At 33.7% G+C, this 18,872-nt stretch overlaps 1 protein-coding gene across 45 annotated transcripts in view; it reads right to left on the bottom strand.

Annotated features, from left to right (window-relative positions):
* Window positions 1–18,872, bottom strand: part of KCNMA1 (potassium calcium-activated channel subfamily M alpha 1) — a 480,406-nt gene that overhangs the window by 151,227 nt on the left and 310,307 nt on the right. For all 45 annotated transcript variants that reach the window (XM_039380918.1, XM_027724023.2, XM_039380921.1 and 42 more), the window contains 4 exons: window positions 16,371–16,446; window positions 11,745–11,820; window positions 9,884–10,054; window positions 8,171–8,262 (listed from right to left, as the gene is read on the bottom strand). In XM_039380918.1, coding sequence (XP_039236852.1) covers window positions 8,171–8,262; window positions 9,884–10,054; window positions 11,745–11,820; window positions 16,371–16,446 — 415 coding nt within the window. The remainder of the gene's footprint in view (window positions 1–8,170; window positions 8,263–9,883; window positions 10,055–11,744; window positions 11,821–16,370; window positions 16,447–18,872) is intronic.

The raw sequence follows: 18,872 nt of genomic DNA, 5'->3' as shown, positions 1-18,872 counted from the left end.
CTTGCATATATAAAAAAAGCGGAGGCTGAGAACCGCTCATTTAAAATGGACACTTCTGGACCAGAAAAAGACACAGCAGATTAATTTTTAAAAAATAACTCCAGTGGACAGGAAATTACAATGTGTTACTACTGAAACTTTTTGTGTTAGTCATTTGTATCCATGAAGAGAGAGCACAAAATACTCTGAAAACAAGACATGGCAGTTGCAAAAAAAAAAAAAAAATCAACTCTAAGCTTATTTCTCAATCTGATTCTCCCATCAGGCTCTATAAATTTTCTAGTTCAAAGGAGATTAAGGTGGAAAATATTAAAGGACATAGCACATTGACTGTCAAGTGTATAAAATTCCAGCAACTTTAACATTTCTTCTCCTACAACTGTTTGTTTCATTATTCTCTTTACTTCTGAAGGATTAAAAATTTCAAAAGTGTTGAAGTCACCGAGAAGCAGAAAGCATTGACTTTCAAATATGTATCAATATTTAAAGTACATAAGCACCTGACTAGACAGTCACAGGAGATGTGACCTCAGAACATGTCTGAGGTACCTTTAATATCTGTGAATTGGACCTGATAGCTTCAGCTGTCAACTATTTAGGAACCAGAGTGAACTCATGCAGCCTATACTGGAGTTGCTGTGAGTAATTCTAACAGAAACTATCTGTTCTTTCCAACAGGTTCCATGCCTTTGGGTTCTCTTAAATGGTGAGTAAAGAAAAAGGGATTAGTTAATACCAGGAAACGCTCAAACAGCTACACTGAGTATATGGTATAGATCAGTGGAACAGCACTGGGTCATACATAAGATTAACACAAATGGGAAATTGTTAATGTCAGCCATTTGAAAGTTACTTCTGATGCAAATATTAAGTTATTTTGTGACCAATATAAGTATGTGAATTTAAGAATCAAGAAAGAATCCTTTCAAATACTCTTAAACATAAAACTAGTAATGAGTGACAAGCACACAATACCCTAATGAGCTGTGAATTATTACAGCTATGATACTATATAAAGTGTGCTTATACAAATCCAGATTTCAGTCTTGCTCAGTGAATACTGGAGGAGTGCCACTGGCAACCTTTAAATATCAGAAACTGTTTGTGAAGCACATAGAAACAGTATAGAAGAATTCACTTACATGGGGCCTCAAATATTTTATGGTCACCTAAGTGAGATTTCTTCTAGAGAACAGGCTGACAGAGTGTATTTCAGACACTTTAACCCAGGATAAAAAGCACACTCCTTTGTTTAAACTGTACATTAGAGCTTGCATCTAAGTCTGTTCGTAATGGCATGCTGTCATGTGATTCATGTTAGGCTGCTTTGCTTATTTAAACTCCTTTGCTCAGCTACAGATAAATGAGTTTATCTTACGTTTTCATGATATAAGGAATTGCACAATGTTTGTCTATAAAGTAAATTAAAAGTTAATATTCTTTGTTTGATGCATACCTCTGAATCTGCAATAATAAGATGAAAGCACAATGATTTGTTTCTTCCAGGGTCTGGATTAGTTAAGAGGCTTCCACAGTAGCTTAAAGTAAAGGATGAATATTCATCCTTTCATTCAGTCTTCATGGCAATATTATTTAGAGTATTTCTGCTTTCATGAAAAATACCACAGTATTTAGGCATAACAGAGCTCAGAAAGAAATAAGTGAATAGTTCAGTATAAACAGAAGTAAAACCTCTTAAATAGCATGCACAAGGAGCCCATACTGGAAATCTTACAGTAAAATACAGGAGTAATCTACACCTCCAGCACTAGCATCTCAGTTACAAACGGGCCTTAATCAACTGTTCTAATCCCTTCAAACTCTGGACTTCATTCTTGTAATATTTTGTGTGGCAGATATCACACACACAAAACACCCTGTTATTTTGAAAACAAATCACAGTATTTTCTGTTAAATACATTGCTTTCTCCCACCATTACTCATTTTCAAACCACCTTACGTGTTTTTACGTGCTCAACGACTCAAAAAATAATTAAATCCTTTGTAAGCAAAGTGGGAGTTAGGAATGGCTTTTAAGATTTTTGAGCATTTCATCCATGACCAGAGCCAATGCATTTCTATCCACAGAAATCAACTCAAAATGTCATGACTCATTTTCTGCAACAGAACCTGAGTGAAAGCAAACAACCTCTAAAACTTGCTGATCAATTAATGACTTCTGCCATCTCACATTACACTCATTGGAAGGTACACACTTAGTCACGGACTGTGTAGTTTGTAGAATATGGAAGATCAGCAGATTTATAAACCAGATTCAGTCTTTCTTGGGTCAAAATTTGGACAGCAATAATTGCTGTTTGATGCCAAATCCAAAAGTTTTTTTTTAAGGTTTAGGAAGAGACAAAGAATTTTTACAACTTTAACTAGAAATATAAAATAAGTGCTGTTATTGTGAGCTCAAATATACATTTTTATGTCATAAAAATGTTATATGTCACTTCCCACATTTCCTTTCTTACTTTCACAAGAATGGATATAGTTTAATAAGCACATGAAATTAAAAAAAAAGTTTGTCCTATTTCTTCTATCTGTCAGTCTATTTAACGCTCATCAGATTTTCTTTATCACTAAGTGAAACTTCATTTGAAACAGTGGGATTAGAAGAATGGCTAGCAGATGGGAAATAGAGACATCCCTGGGGATCATAATGTAATCCATGTCACATTCTCTTATTACATTCTCATACCACTGAAAAAATAATATCTTACATATTGTATCGAATTATTTAATATAATAATCTAATGTCACTTTCTTTGGAGCTATGCCTCTCATTACTGCAGCAAATGGATCTTTGCTTTGGATAAGCCTTAAATTTTTTTTTCTAATTTTTAATGAAATTCAAATGTCTAATGAGCCCAAGATGGCCTGTCAACCTAAATTATCTGTTTTTCTTTCTGTTTACCATATCTATCTGTCTACAGTTTTTATTTTTCTCTGTGAAGTTTAGTTATTGGATCCCATGTTTCCTTCTGGAAGGAATTTCTAACAGATGATTATTCCCGCTGATATGTTGATGATTTGCTAATTTATGGCTTGTAAATTTAAGAAATCTGAAGAAATCTCTGGGAAGCAGAGCAGATCATGAGAGAAGAGAAATGAGGTTTTAATAGCTTATACAGTAAAGTACTGTGATTTCATTAAAATACAGTTTTTAATCCTACATACTAACTACAATAATGCATCTGGATTTTTTTTTTAAAGTTTTTTGAATATGTAACAAAGTTTAGCATAAACATTTAGTATTGTGCCAAGGCACAATAGTTGGAAGGGACCACAGTGGGTCATGCGGTCCAACCTCCCCGCTCAAGCAGGTCATCCCTCTCTCTGCCAATATGGAAAGTTCTACTTTCTGCGTTCCTAAAGGGCAGAATTTGATAGCAGTTCTACATGAAAAAGGCAAAAATAATTCAGTCCATGGAATTAAAAATCATTAATTTGAAGTAAAGACTGAAAAAAAATCAGTCAGAAATGAAACAAGAACAATCTTGATTCTCAAGTAAACTAGTAAATGCAGAATAAAATTTTAATTATGAATTACTAGAGGTAAAACAAATCTGGATCTTTAACCAAATTTCATACTGCACCTCAGTAATATGAATATGATAAACAAATAATCAAAATAAACTTGATTTAATTTTTTTTCCTTAAAAGAAATAACACAGATGATCTTGTAAGTACTATTTTGGCTGGGACTGAATGTATAAGTTTCAAATATCAAAAAAAAAGAGTGCTATAGCATAAATCTACTTATCCAAACCCAAGACTTTCTTGAAGAAAAGCCCCACCTCATAAGACTTATAGCCTGAACTTTATAGCTAAGAGCTTAGTTGGAGCAATTCAGGAAATCATCCAAAGACAAAATGATCACTGCTCCTTCCAGTCTTCCAGAGGTATGAATGCATGAACAAACCTGCAGGTTTATTGCAGTATTCTAAACCCAACAGTCTTTCAGCTATGGTGATGGTGGCAGATACCTTTCCATCCTTTAATGGTACTTCACTTTAGAAACATCACTTTAAAATGATCCCTTGAATACTAACTCATGAATTCCTCAGATAGTTTACAGAAAAAGCCTAAACAAAGTCAAATCAAAAGCTTTAAAAAGAAAAGAGCTAATTATACATAGGGTATATACAAGGAAGCACTTGCTGGTCTCAAAATTTTTAAGAAAAATGGCTAAGAGGAAATATCGTTGTAAAGAATTTTATATGCAATACCTACTTCGTAAAAATATTTCCCAAAATGTATAATCGTGTACTACACAATTCATCCAGGGAAAAAAACAGGAAGGAGAAACAGTAGTGAGTGAATTGCTCATCAGAGAGAACAGAAAAGCTACGTAGGATTCAATGTGGAAAATACTGAAAGACACATCACGGGTATCCTAAGATACCTCCTTAGCTGTATTACAAAATAATATTTTGTAATATTTCTTTGTAAACTTTCTTACATGTATGATTGCTTTTTATGTCTGAATTTTGTTTAACAGTTATGACTTAGTTTTTTATATACATATATTTATTATCAATTATTTCCTGTCTTGTAACTACAGTCTGGTTTTTTCTGTATCATTTGTAATTAGCGATGACTATAGCAAGAAGCAATTGTTTGTCTGCTCTGTGTATAACTAAACTGAGAAGGTCAGTTTTGTTTGTCTACTGATCATCTGATTCTGGTGTATCAGGGCACACAGTAAAAACAACACAGTGGTTTCTGATGAGCTGAAGAAGAAAAATGGTAAAAAAGCAGCTGTTTAGCAGTAATATCATTACCTACAGAGCAACTCTCATTGCTTATATATTTGTAATTCAAGACAAGGATTGTTACCTTGTTCTTTGGTAATTTTTTTTGTTCTAGATTGTAATTGTGCCAAATTCATTACCCTACTTGTCCTTAAAGCTGTGTTTTTAGTCTCAGTCCCATTTTGTATAGACATATTGGTATAAAATTTTGGTATATATGCAACAGTGAGTACTGTTGTTTATTTAACAGGTGGAACTTCAATCAAAGACTATAAAAAAATTCCTGTTATGTATTTTATGAGACTCTAGAAATCTTACTACAGTAATACTACAAAGCAGAAATTATACTTTAAATTTAAAATTTAAAAAATTCCCTGTGGACTTTCACAACAAAACTAACCTAGTATCTAGTAGATTTAACCAGTGATAACTGCATACTGCCCACAAACTACTTCTGTTTCCAAAATCTGTATGTATGTGTCTCATCTAAGAGAGAAATAAGATTCTTTATTGTGCCAAATGCATCCTATATTGTTTATGAGACCGTTGGGGACTTTATGGGCTGAAAAGCAAAATGAAATGTGAGATCAAACTTATTGGTGTGTTGGTTATTTCTCTTCCAAGTGGAGTTTGTATCAAGAATTCTTATGCACTCATACTAGCTGCTTTGACAGTTACAATTCCATAGAAAGGCTCTCCTTAGTATTAAAGTCACGCAGTGCAATCCTCAAAACACACGTAATCATCTGTTGATTTTAACATACGACCTAATGTTTAGTAACCATAGAGAAACATGTTATTCCACACACACGGAGTTCACAAGGCAGCATGTATAAACAAATATATAAATGCTACAAAGCAGATTCCATGTATTTTTCTATTTTGTAGAAAGTTTAAAAATATACACATTTGTTATTTTAAGGGGTGAAACTATATCTTTCACCAAAATTCAGCTGTTTTCACATTGTACATGTATTTAATTTTATCTGGAAACTTTCTGACAATAGAAATAGAAAACCTGTAGTTTCTCATTATGTTTACTGCCAGAATCTATGCTTGGTTGCTCAACTAAAGACCTTATATTGCTAATTACTACCACATGCCTGTATCCCATGCAAAGGAAAACTTATTGGTTCTGACAATCCATTCTCTCAACACTGAATTCCAAATGAAAACTTAAATTTTGGCCAAACATAACATTTCATCAATCTTGTTCTACTGACTGCAAAAGCAACATCAAACAAGGGGTGCTAATGGCTTTTTACTGTGCAGTTCCCAAGCTTAGATTTTCTGATGAAAGACCCACATGAGCAAAGGACATCTTTAAACTACTTCGTAATTAATATTTGAGCTGGAAAACAATGCACAAAGTAAATTGAACAGTTTGTATGTTGGTGACAGAGCTGAGTTTCAAACAACAAATTATATGAGCAGTACAGATCAGCAGAGAAAGCACTGACAACAGAGTGAGATAAAAACAAACAGATAGTGCAAATAAAGAAAGACAAAAACAAAAGGTGAAAAAATAAAATTAAGCAAGCCCCAAAGCTAGCAGAAGCCTGTAATCTGATGCTGAGTTTTTCAGGATGTGGGGTTCTGACTGAAGATCAGGTAAAAATTTAGAGACATCTGAGCAATGCTGGGTACTAGTGACAATGTAGAAGGGGAGAGACTAAAACTGTATGTAAAATAGTTTTTAACCATATACCCCTCTGCTATAACTCCTTTGGAGCTTCAAAAACAGAGGTATATGTTCTCTATTTGAAACACCTACTCTTTGAGAAACCAAGCATTACAAATATGAAACTGAGTCTGTGAAACTATGCCACAAAAAAACATTTTTGGAAATTCATGATACTATTCTTTCTCAGAAATAAATCAAGGTATTTTATTAGTCTAGGTAAGTGATGGAAGTTTCCAACACGTGTTTACAGTTTACCCTAGACATTTGAGGGTATCTCAAAAAATGCAAGTATTGAAGTCTACTGTCTAATTGCTTGAATATTATTGAACAGACAATAGTGCTCTAATTCTAAAACTTTATCTACCCAGTGATGTAAAACAGTACTCTAGAATTATCTCTGTGGGCCATTTACAGTCTCTGCTACACAGAGAGGAGAAACAACTTGATTAAACCATAAACCACTTTAATAAAATGTTTCAGGGTGATGGTCATGAAAGAAACAAAGTAAAAAATTTTCTTAAAGTAAGGAAAGGGAAAAGTAATTAGACACATTTCTTGCGGTACCTTCTTTATTTTACATGAAAAGGGCCCTCTGTATGACTAGTCTTTCAGGGCAAACGTATCTCTACCACTGAATGTCACAATGATATGTAATGAAATGAAAGATGGCAACATTAAAGGTGATACTGTGCTAGTTCACACTATATCACCAAGTACATCTAGTTCAGTAATGGCTATATCCCAGCAGGTCTAGATGCTGGGAATGCCAGAAAGAGCTGGTTTTAACTTGGTCATGAAAACAAAGAGGTTTTCAATAGAAACATAATGAGCTAATGTGGTCCAATAAAATTTAACCTTTGCCACCAGGTCAAACCAGTGGGTTTTAAGGGTTTGGTTTTTTATCAAACTATGTTTATATTAAGGCTATTGTCTGCTCTTCTTAGGTAAGTTTTTTACAGTGTGTGGAGGAGAATTGCTTTAAAATCCCTGGTCATAGATCCTAAAATCATGAGTGTTTGCAATATCCATAGGAAGTGAAAAGAAGATCCATGAGAATCTGCTGATGGAACATTGAGCAGGGCAATTAGACTTCTTACACAGTCAGTTCAACAGAATAAATCGGTCAACTTAAATCTCCTATTTTACACTCCAGTAAAACCAATTCTTCTAAAGAACTGAAAATCATGTGAATTATCATTGCATTTAGTTAAGAGATAAACCACATGATAATCTGATGCCCAAAACAGTTAAGTGACAACTCAACCTTGTTCCAGAAGCTAACTGCCTATGTAACAGCAGCACTTTTTACAAGATATGTTAGTGCAGTCTTAGTGGTATCCAGGTTCTCTGGAAGTAGGGACAAAATGTTGTGACTTGTACCATAGCATAGCCCAGGTCTCTAATTATAGTGTGACAACTCTCCAGTGGTAACATCTGATGTCAAAGAATACAGCCTTATAAGCTGTGAATCAGCTATTACCACCTTCAGGGGCTCTTTAAAGTCACACAACCACACCTGGTCTTTTTTGACTTACTTTCTGCCTCGAGTTGAGTTAAAAGTTCCGCCGTATTTCTTCCGATTAAGGATGAGAGCAGCAATTTCTGGCACGTAGCGAGCAAACATTGCCTACATGCATGAAACAAAAACACAAAAAAAAAAGAAAATGGCATGCAGAGAGTGTTCTACTGCAGCAGAGGCAGCAGAGCCTCTTGGGATACTTACTTTCTTCCACTAACCGCACTATAGGAACCACCATATTTCTTGCGGTTTCCTATTAACTCTATGATTTCAGGGACGTAGCTGGCAAACATGGCCTAAGAAGAAGATAGGAGACAGAAGAAAAGACTAAAAAGAGAGGCCAAAGAAAGGGGGATGATGAATATTTTCAGAAGATATATATTTTTAAGATCTAAAAATGCAAAAGAATTAGATCTATGCAGTTGTTTAAAAAGAAAATTTAAAAAATGTAAAAGTTCTTATCAAACAAAACAAGAGGGCTCAATGTAAAAGTGGGTCTTGGAGAAGGTGCACGCCTTATAAATAAAGAAAATGGTCAAAAGAGGAAAAATAGACACACAAAACAAAACAAGAACAAAATTAATTCAAACTGGTATCTAATCACAAAAAGCAGTTATGTCTATTTCTTCCTGAAGAAGGGAGGGTAAAAAAGCTATCCAAGCCCCACTGCAAAAAAAAAATCCAAACCCAAGTATTATCATTACTGTTACATTTCTGTTTTAAAATACAGACTTTTCCCCCCAGTATTAGAATTTAAAAGAAGACAATACCAAGATGGAATCAGGGGTTATTTCCCCATCAAGAAACAAAAAAATCACTCCCCCGCCCCCCAAAAAAAAAACTTTTCCAAAAGTTGTTGGGTTTAGAAGGATTGGAATAACACGTGATAGAAAAAAGGTTTTGAGGAGAAAATAAAAAATATTCTGCCATGTTTTGTCCAACAAACATCTTCCTTGTGGCTGGATACTTCGAAGAGCTACTGCCATTTGACATGATCTTTGTCTTTGGATGTCAATGATCAGAGATAGGAATGCATATATTTAATGCTCATATATATATATCTGTGTGTCTCATATATGGCATTCATAACAGTAGTTATATACATATCACCTCTGTAAGATGTATGTATATGTGAAATCAATATGAGAGGGTAACAATATACATATGTATGTATGTGCACAATCTATATTAGTCATCCATAAAGCACTTACCTTGAAATATGTAAATATTAAAATAAACTTTGCTGGTTTAGAGAACAATATTGCTACAGTTCCTATAATATTACTAATGCTGACACATAGTAGAAAAGTTGACATAAGACAACTTGGATGCTATTTACATACAGGACAAAGAACACAAGAATCCTATAAAAGGATTCTGATTATTGTCATGTGATAAATTGTGAGTTAAAATTGCACTACATGACATGAAAAGATGTTTGAAACTAAAGAGAATGTGGTTTGCCATCATCTAGATCAGGCAAGCTGCTCTTTAAGGCAGTCCAAAGCCACAGTGTTTGTTGGAATTCTGGGAAGGAACACAGAAGGGTGGGTAGGACATCTGAAACCGCAAAGTGTCTTTAAATATCAATATCAGCCTCCAAAAAATGCACTACAGTCAGCCACTAAAACACAGAGGACTACAAATAATGTTATAAGTTGAAATATTAAGGCACTTCATGTATTCACATGCATTACTCATTTAAAGGAATTAGAAAAATTCTGACTAAACTGGACTAATTTGACAAGTTTTGCCAAAATATTTATCTCCACGAAAAAGGGGCATATTAAACATATTTGAATGTTTTATAATTAATTTTAGTTTTACTTAATTACAACATTGAGGTATACCTACGTGCCAGATCAGGTACTAAGGTAGCTGGAATGATAGGAAGAATTAAAAAAGAAGAGTTTTTACCAATCCCCCAAGAATGAAGAAGACCATGAAAAGGCGACCAAGGGTTGTTTTTGCATAAACATCTCCATAGCCAACAGTGGACATTGTAACCATCAGTAAATAAACACATTCCCAATATGTTAGCGGTTGATTATTTTGGAAGTTTTCCCATGGATCCCCTGAGTTCTCCACCTAAATGTAAAAGAAAACATAAAATGAATTAATAGAATTGTTTGCCAAATTAAATCTAACCATATATGCATGTGTGTGTATATATACACATAATATGGCATATAATATAAACTCTGAATCCCTTTCTGTGATTTATTTTGAACAAATACAGAACCTGACCCTGTCCCAAACATAGCACTACAATTCTTTTGCCAATATACATAGCCTTTCCACTCATACTATTTATGGAAAGCATCTTTTCCATTCACCACTAAATAACCTACTAATGTGGTTAGGTGAGTTCATTTTAAAAAAATCTCTTTAAAACATTTCCAGAGTGAAACTTATGTGTAATGCAATTATACTCCTTAATGTTTTTGTTTTAAAGGACTATGTAGCTATTAGGCATTACTGACATGTTTAGTGATATGCTACTACCTTTTCAAAAAGCCAGCTGCTGTTGCCACAAAATTATAAATTTATCAGTGGGAAAAGAGTATGCCCTTTAAAATTTGTTTCACAGTAAAAAGTTGAAGTTTGAGTATTCCTACAGTAGAATAAAGAAACTTATGCTGAAAAGTAAAGGGGGAAAAAAAATCCAAATCCTAGAAAATAGCACTCCCTCAGTCTTGATGTAACTTTTAAAGGGGGAGGGGGTTGTGGTTTTGTGTTCAAAAATAGAAAAAGCAATTGTTTCTGTGTATTTGCTCAGAGGAGTGTAACAATATGGTCCTATGTGAATGAGAAATATATCAGAAATGAAAACATCCAAAATCTCGGAGCATCTTTATAAGAGTGAAAATTAAACGACAGATTTATCAAGAAAATAAATATTTTGAATTTAATCTTACACAGCTGGATGCAGCTCAAGTTAATTCAAGTGAAGTCAATGAAATTGCTCCAGACTGATATCAATATCATTAAATTTTATTACTAGTCCAAAACGTTCCTGAATAACTTATTACTACTAGCAGCTCAAAATTTTCCTGATTCTAAGTTGATCATAAAATGTACTTAAAGGACAACCACTTAATCATATTCTATTATATTTACCAAACAAATCAGTAAAATCTATTAGTTTAAAACACTCACTTGACATATACCTATCGTTCATATGCATATTCACATTTATGACACATTAGAAGTAGTTCTATACTATCTTACATTTTTCAGGTATTGTTAAGTGCTGAATAGAAATCTACTACAAAAAAACTGTGTTGTCACTGACTGAAAGCTACACCTAAACAATTTGAAATTTAAAAACAAAAGACAAGGAAATAATCTCTAAACAAATCGCTATCCAGAATGTTAGCAATCCCATTACTTCTCGTGGAAATACAGAACTGTGTGCCTCTGACACAACCACGGATTTCCCAGGACCTCTCTCTCGCTCCAACTCTGCCAACCGCCCCCAGGAAGCACTCGCCGGAGTTCTTTGGGAAGCACTGCCACCTCCTGGTAAATCCTCATCGTTTCACAAGTTGCACCACTCCAAGTCTGCTTTATTGCTGAGGTTAATGATGTCTGTCTTACTACTCTGAATTAGTTTTGAGTAGAAGCTTAAAATCTGGGAAGCTGTGACGCCTTTTTATTGTCCTCTGTTGATGTGTTAAGGGATTATACAGAGCAAGGCAATTGCAGGAAATAAAGTAGCTCAGAGAGCAGAAGATCCATGATAAAAAGTCAATGAAGTACTTTCAAATATACTTACCAAATGTATGAACCCAGCTGCTGTCAGCCACGTGCTGATAAATATAGAGCACAGATTCACTAGCTTGATGGAATTACTGAAAACAAACAAAACAAATAGGAACTTAGACTAGAATTTGTCACATTTTCTGCACATACCTGTATAAAACTGCATATTTCAGACTAAAGAATCTGATTATTAAGAGAAACAGACTCCCTAAAAAAACTTAATCAAAAGCTCACGCAAAATATATATTATTTTGTCTTTGCAGAGTTCACATTTTCATCATTTAGATAGCTTGAAAAGGAAGTTCCCATGTATGAGAGCAGTGGGTATGGCTACCTCTGTACTCATAAACAAACTAATAGAAATAATGCTTTTTCACAGATAATTTGGTTGCCCCTCAGTACACTTACCTCCTTATTTTTTATTGTTGTACACCTCCAAGTTATTCACATATAAATACATAAAAGCACATGAGAAAATTATGATTCCCAAATTAAATATCTAAGGCATTTTACAGTTCTCGTGTGAAGTCCTATGTAATTTTCATATTATTCTGCTGGTATGAACTCCTATGGACTACTTTATGGAAATTCACACTAAATTGGAGCATTTAATTGTTCATATTCACATTTTTCTTTTAAAAAATGAGAAAAAGTAAAATTTAAACAATGAAAAAAGTGATATTTAAACCTACCAATCAAACTCTGCAAATATTTTTTTAGTCCCATTGAGTAGTATGTTCCCTATCGTAGCCAAAAGTGATTTTGAAGCAAGGACCTCATTCAGTTCAGGAGGAAAACACCATACTTAAAATCTTCTGGAAGAAATATAAGTAAAACTTGCTCCCTCTCTTCTCACAAAAATCACTGTCCTAAGAAGGATATTCAACACATCCACAAGGAACTGCAGTCCGTGTATGACTGTGTTTGAACAATTTTACCCATTCATGGAATCGTACTGGAAATAGTTCTCTGTTTTGAAAAGATTTATGAGAAGGTATAATACCTCAGGAAAAACCCTCAATTATTCCTAAGGCAATAAATTCAAAAAAGATAAAAATTGGAAAACAATCACTATCAGTGTTAGCAGTAGTAGTTTTGCAGTACAATTAACTAATATTTCTATTTATAACTATTTTAGGGAGAATAAAAATGCATTATTTTCTTTAAAATATTGAGAAAAGAACTTGGAAAATTAATCAGACCAACTTCATTAAAAATAATTTTAAGAGTTACAGTTAGTGAAGTGGGCATCTTGAGGCACAAGGAAAAGAATATAACTGGTTAATATGAAAGATGTGGTAATAAATATTATGCTCAAAAATAAAATAACATACTGGCTATCCTACCATTAATCAGTGCTCACCTACCTCAACACATATTACCTCTTTCTCTCTTTCTTAAGGTATGGTTTGATTAAAGTTCCTATTTTGTTGGTGTTAACATTCAGTTATAGCACAGGACCCAAACCAATAGGTTTGTATATTAAGTAAAATCATAGAAGTCATGCTAATGCAAAGCTCCATCATTAAAGGCCAATGACCATCTTTCACCTGAACTTAGGAGATGTTCCTAACAGAATAATGTGTCAGTCCACATATTACTGCAATACAAGTAAATGACAGCACCTACTAATAACTACATTACTTGTTTGGTACACTTATTTCTGCAGATTTATTAAACACTGTACCTTGTCTCTCCTCTATGAAATACTCCCTGTGCTTCCGCCAGAGTCTAAATATAGATGGAGGATTAGTCACAAACATTTTCCCTCTCTTTAAGCTCTTTCCAACATCTGTGCAAAATCCCTTACTGTGAGCCCTGCCTAAGCCTCTGAGGTTTTGTTGAAAAATAATATTAGAAAACAATGAAGGAGAGAAATTTTCAACTGAAAACTGCACAAATCAACTTCATCAAACATGAGAACAAAAAATATTGAGTAAAAGACATTTCATTTCAAATTAGGGAAACAAACAAGTCCTTGGCAGAGTATGGTGTTCTATTACGACACTGTAAAATTTTGTTTTGTCTTACGGAATTTTTTCAAACACATTTAGCAATTTTTCAGATAGTCTAATCATTATCTAACACTTTGTTAGTCTCCTTACTGCCTCAATTTCTGCATTGTTTAGCTTCTTCCTTTGGATTCCAGTTTTTGGAATGGTACTCCTCACTGCATAAATAATACATATTCCTTTAATCAGCATATCTCAGTCACTAATTCTAGCAGTAATTTTAATTTATGGGTTAGAATAAAGTTTTATCTTTACTGGGGAAAAGAGGAAAAGGAAGAGAGAATTTCTCCTCCAATTGCACTAAATATTAAAAACAGCAGTGCCCATTACGTCCTATCAGTTTCTCATCTTGTTAGTTGTTACATGTTATTAATGCCAAACACATTAAAATGCCTCTAGTTGAACTGGTTCCATATTTTTTTCATATAAACAAATATCACCTCAAACAGAGAACTACTATGCTTTGCAGAATTTAAAAAGTATTGGGTTTCTTTTTTCCCCTATGCTATAACTTCAGAGCTAGTAATGATATACTGAATTTGCTATTCCAGTTCAACAATTCAAATTCTGTCATTAATCCTTGGTCTTTATGTTCACAAACAAATTACAATATTGGAAATGTCATTAAAAGCTTAAAAGTGGATTGCAAAAAATGCTACAATGTTTTAATTCTAGAAGCTTTTTAACCATCCCCGAGCAAAATAATGTTGCAGTAGCTGGGCAAAAGCATACAATACAGTATAAGATTTTAAATTAATAATAATGGTTTAAGGTCATGGTATATAAATGAACCATTGCTTGAATTTAGGGAAGTAAATTTTATTTAAATAAAATTAGATTTGTTGAGGCTACTAGTTTAACTGCCCTAACTCTTGCAAAATTACTAAAGATTCTCCATTAACCACAAGGGCTCAGCATGCCTTTTTTCAGGTGCAAATAAAAAGTTTCCTAAAATAAATAACATTCTGTTCATTTGTTTTAACTTGACATACCAATTTTACAAAAATATGTTTTGTGAACATGAATAGCATTCCAAATTATTTAGGTAATTTCAGGTTATTAAGTAAAATACAGGAGAGAACAGACATGACTTTCTGTTGCAGAACCAAGAAAAACAACTGTTTTGAGGAAGTTTTTAAGTTAAATAAATGGTGCTAATGATGAACTGCTAAGGATTAATTAGCTAACTGAACTAAAACACTCATACAAGAAAACTTTCCTTTACAGTCTTTCAATAATCAGCTTTTGAGTTTTACAGATATTTGGATGGTGACATAAATAATTACAGAGAATATGATATCTATGTCTAATAGCAGAGTAAATTTTGCACCAGAAAAATGCTATTTTCAACGAACAGGTCAATCTTGAATAAACCAGCTCTGAATACACTGAATGTGATTAATGCAGTATCCCTTCATTTACGGATCCGGAATTTCACAAATCCCCAACTGCTGAAGGGGCTATTAGCTTTTATCCAAAATCCTTTGAGTTTATGGGGCTTCTCCATTGATTGACATTTCTTATGGCAAGGTTTCTTTGTGTGTTAAATGTAAACTCATCAGATATTCTAAGCTCCTCCACAAATTGTTCTCCTTTACCATCCCAGTGGTATTCTAAGCTGTGGGACTTCACTGCACATTCTTTGGTGTCTTTATTTGACAAGAAGTGGATTCCTTACAGTAACACAGCTAAAGGCAGATAATGTGAGAGTTTTGCAGCAAAGGAAATAGTTTCAAGGTTAAGGGTTGAAGAAACAGCTGTTTACCATGACTGTGTACAAATCTCAGGACCTACTTAATCACTACTATTAATTATCACAGCAAGAAATGGAGTTACCTGCATATAAAACCCTCACATCAATATCAACTGCTGCAGAGAGCAGAGGATTTCAGAATGGAACTGAGTTTAGAGTAATTATTGGAAGTTGGGTTCAATACTTCCCCCAGGGCATTTTAGAAAATGATGAAAAGCAACATGTTCAACTGCAAGGCATGGGAAGGTTTCTTTTTATTTCCTTCAAAGTGATCTTTTGTCCAAAACTGTGATTCTTCTGTACAACTTACACGTACTAACAGCCCAAAGAACCAGTAAATCAGAAGGTTAACTGGACTATTTTAATTATTATATGAAAGAAATACTAAGGACAATGAATACAATCTAAAGAAAGCTCAGTGTAATTTCTAATATGTTTTTGATGTGAAAAAGGATGCTCAGTTAAAAAAAACTGAAATAGAGTACAATGATAATTTGTCAAGATACTTTTTAACTGTATTCTGTTGAACGAATTTTGATTTCTGTTTTTCCAGGAGAGCAGAACATGGACTGATTATATGGAAAGAAACAATGTTTAATCAGTGCAAAGCTATGTAATTCATTCTGGTTTTAATTTATCAACACACAAACTTGTTAGATATTTCAAATGTAACAACACATCAAAATCTACTGATCACATAGCAAAAGATGCTCACTGATAAATCAGTCATTGGCAGAAAAAGGTTTAAAGAACAGATAGCAATTGGAGTTTTTTTTTCCAGGAAAGAAAATCATATATTACTAGGATCCCAAATTTAAGCTATTTATGCTCTGTTACCAATGCAATTAACTCGGTACATAAGAAAAAGTCTTACCTTGTTTTAAGTATATTCAGAAACTGCAAAATTTCTGAAAACTGTATCAGTCTAAGGGCTCTTAAAAATCTTAAACCTGCAGTAAAGAAAAAAAAAGGTTATAGTAAAGAATAATTCAAATTATAACAACATATCACAACAACACTGATCAATTAAATCAACGCTGGTAGCATACAAAATGTCAAATACCTTTGAAATGCTCTTCCATATTTAATTGTTCCAAGATCCTTAACAGGTCTTTTTCAAATTGTTTTAAATTTATTTTCCTAATAACTGATGTGTCCTACCAGAAAACATTAGTTTATGTAGGAAGTCATGGGTGGAGACACACAGGCTGAAAGCTAAAGGGAAAAAACCTCACTGAGGTTGCTGGTAATTCTAGTGCACATGTCCTTCTCTTCCAGGCTGACAAAGACACATGTGGGTGTGGAACGCCTCAGTCCTCCAAGCTCCCACGTTGCTTAGTGAAAAATAAGAGATTATGGGCAATAGATCTGATAACCTGGATAAAGTAGACTGTATATGCCTGATTAAATTCGTAAATCTTAATGACGTAAAATCTTTTATAGTAATAATGCTCCTTATCTCCACCCTAATTTCAAAAAACTCAAGCAGAACAGAAAAATGACACATTTTCTCTTAAAAATGGCAAATTAACTATATTTCTTTCCATCAGCCTATAACTGTAGGAGTACATTACACTTCAACTATTAAAGAAACAACTATTTTTACAAAGAAGCAACTATTTTTAAAAATAAATTGTATTTTTACGTAGAAATCAGGTTGCGTGCATAGCAATTCCCAGACAACCACAAAGTTGGCAAGACAGACACAAGCAGAGTTTGTGCAGGAGAAAATACTATAGGAGATTAAGGGATTAAATTATTAAAATAGTCTTATGCTGATAGTAAATTATTTGGCTGCAGATCTTTGGCATATGAATAAAAGTACATTGTGTATTATACATATGCACAGCTTATAAAATTAAAATAAAGCTTGGAGGATAATTTTTATTAGAGAGTACAGCCAGGAGTTACATAAAAGTTGTGTAACATGGTATTGCAACTGTTACAGTGAGGTCCAGGGCAGCTTCTTCTCATACATTCTCATTATTGACATTTATTTTACCCACTTCCAGTGCTAAAAACCATTTTTTGTTTCTAGAAACTTAAGAAAGACATCCTAGCAAACGTAAAAACCTGGTCACAACCTTTATCATCTCACTGGAATAAGAGGTTCCCCTCAAGAGCAAAGATGCATGTGGAAAGATGTGTTTAAATCATGACATTATTTCTGCAGTATTCTTGGAAAGTTGCTAAATAAAATTTTTACTCTTGCTAAGGCTTATAAGTAGCCCTGCTAAGTGGCCTTGTTAAGACTCACAAGCAGTCTTAAAGCACACTCCTGTCTATTACATGGATATAAAGTTTCTTTTTAATTACTGACTGCAGGGAACTCTGAAAATTAATCACAACTTACTAAATGGATTTAGGGATCTAGATGAAAAGTAATAAAATGAAGCTTAATAATTATAAATGTCAGATCTATTTGCAATTAGAAGAGGATAATTTTAGATCATATTGCTGAAACTGCAAGACATGTCCCTCTGATCCACTTCCAGCAGTTCCCACAGCTGTTACTCCTATCCAAAGAGAAGCAGTTGGACAAGGAAGGAGAGGATCTTCCTCAGCTCTGTTCCATCCAGCTACCTTCCTCACTCTTCCACATCCCTACGAACTTTTTTGAAAAATGGATGGAGGAAGAAAAACCTTTCCTCAGTACTGTGTCTGAAGTTAATGAGATGACCAAGTTACCCATTGCCACGTTTCAAAAAGAAATCTGAGAAACATCAAAGTCAGCAATAACACCTCTATCTCCAAACCAATATAATGGTTAAGACACATCTAAGTTGCTGAGACATCAAATAATAGAACAAAAATACTACGGCTTCAATGTATTTTCTGTGAAAGAAGAAAATCATTAAGAATGAAGTTCTGCATTTGCTACAGCCCACACCACTTTAAAGAATTCCCTTCAGAGAATATAACTTAACAAAAAAAAAAAAAAGTGGAGAGTTTGCTTGAACAATTTAGCTACGAAATAGAAGTGGCTTCCAATTGTAAAAGCTAAAGGAATTATTACATGGAAGGGATCAAATAATAATTTTCAGAAACTTCAGTGCATTAACTGCTTTGTGTGGTTCAAATACAAAAAAACCAAAAATTAAATGAAAATAACAGTTTTCCCTATCATGATGGCAAATTAATTCTTTCCAACATTCTACAGTTTTCAAGACACAAACAGATCTGCTATTAAATTCCTATATGCATGTCATTTTATGTGATTTCCATAGAATTATACAATAGTTCAGGTTGGGAGGAATCTTTAAAGGTCATCTTGCCCAACCCTCACTGCAATTAGCAGGGACATCTTCAGCTAGACTGGGTTGTTTAATCTGACCTTGAACTCTCTTAGCTTTTCCTCATAGCAAGGGTGTTGCAT

The sequence above is a fragment of the Pipra filicauda genome, unplaced genomic scaffold (genome assembly GCF_003945595.2).
Source record: "Pipra filicauda isolate LSUMZ 115617 unplaced genomic scaffold, ASM394559v2 scaffold207_size1410395_pilon, whole genome shotgun sequence".
Lineage (NCBI taxonomy): Eukaryota > Metazoa > Chordata > Aves > Passeriformes > Pipridae > Pipra > Pipra filicauda.
The sequence above is the reverse complement of the archived record's forward strand: the minus strand, read 5'-3'. Positions and strand labels throughout refer to the sequence as shown.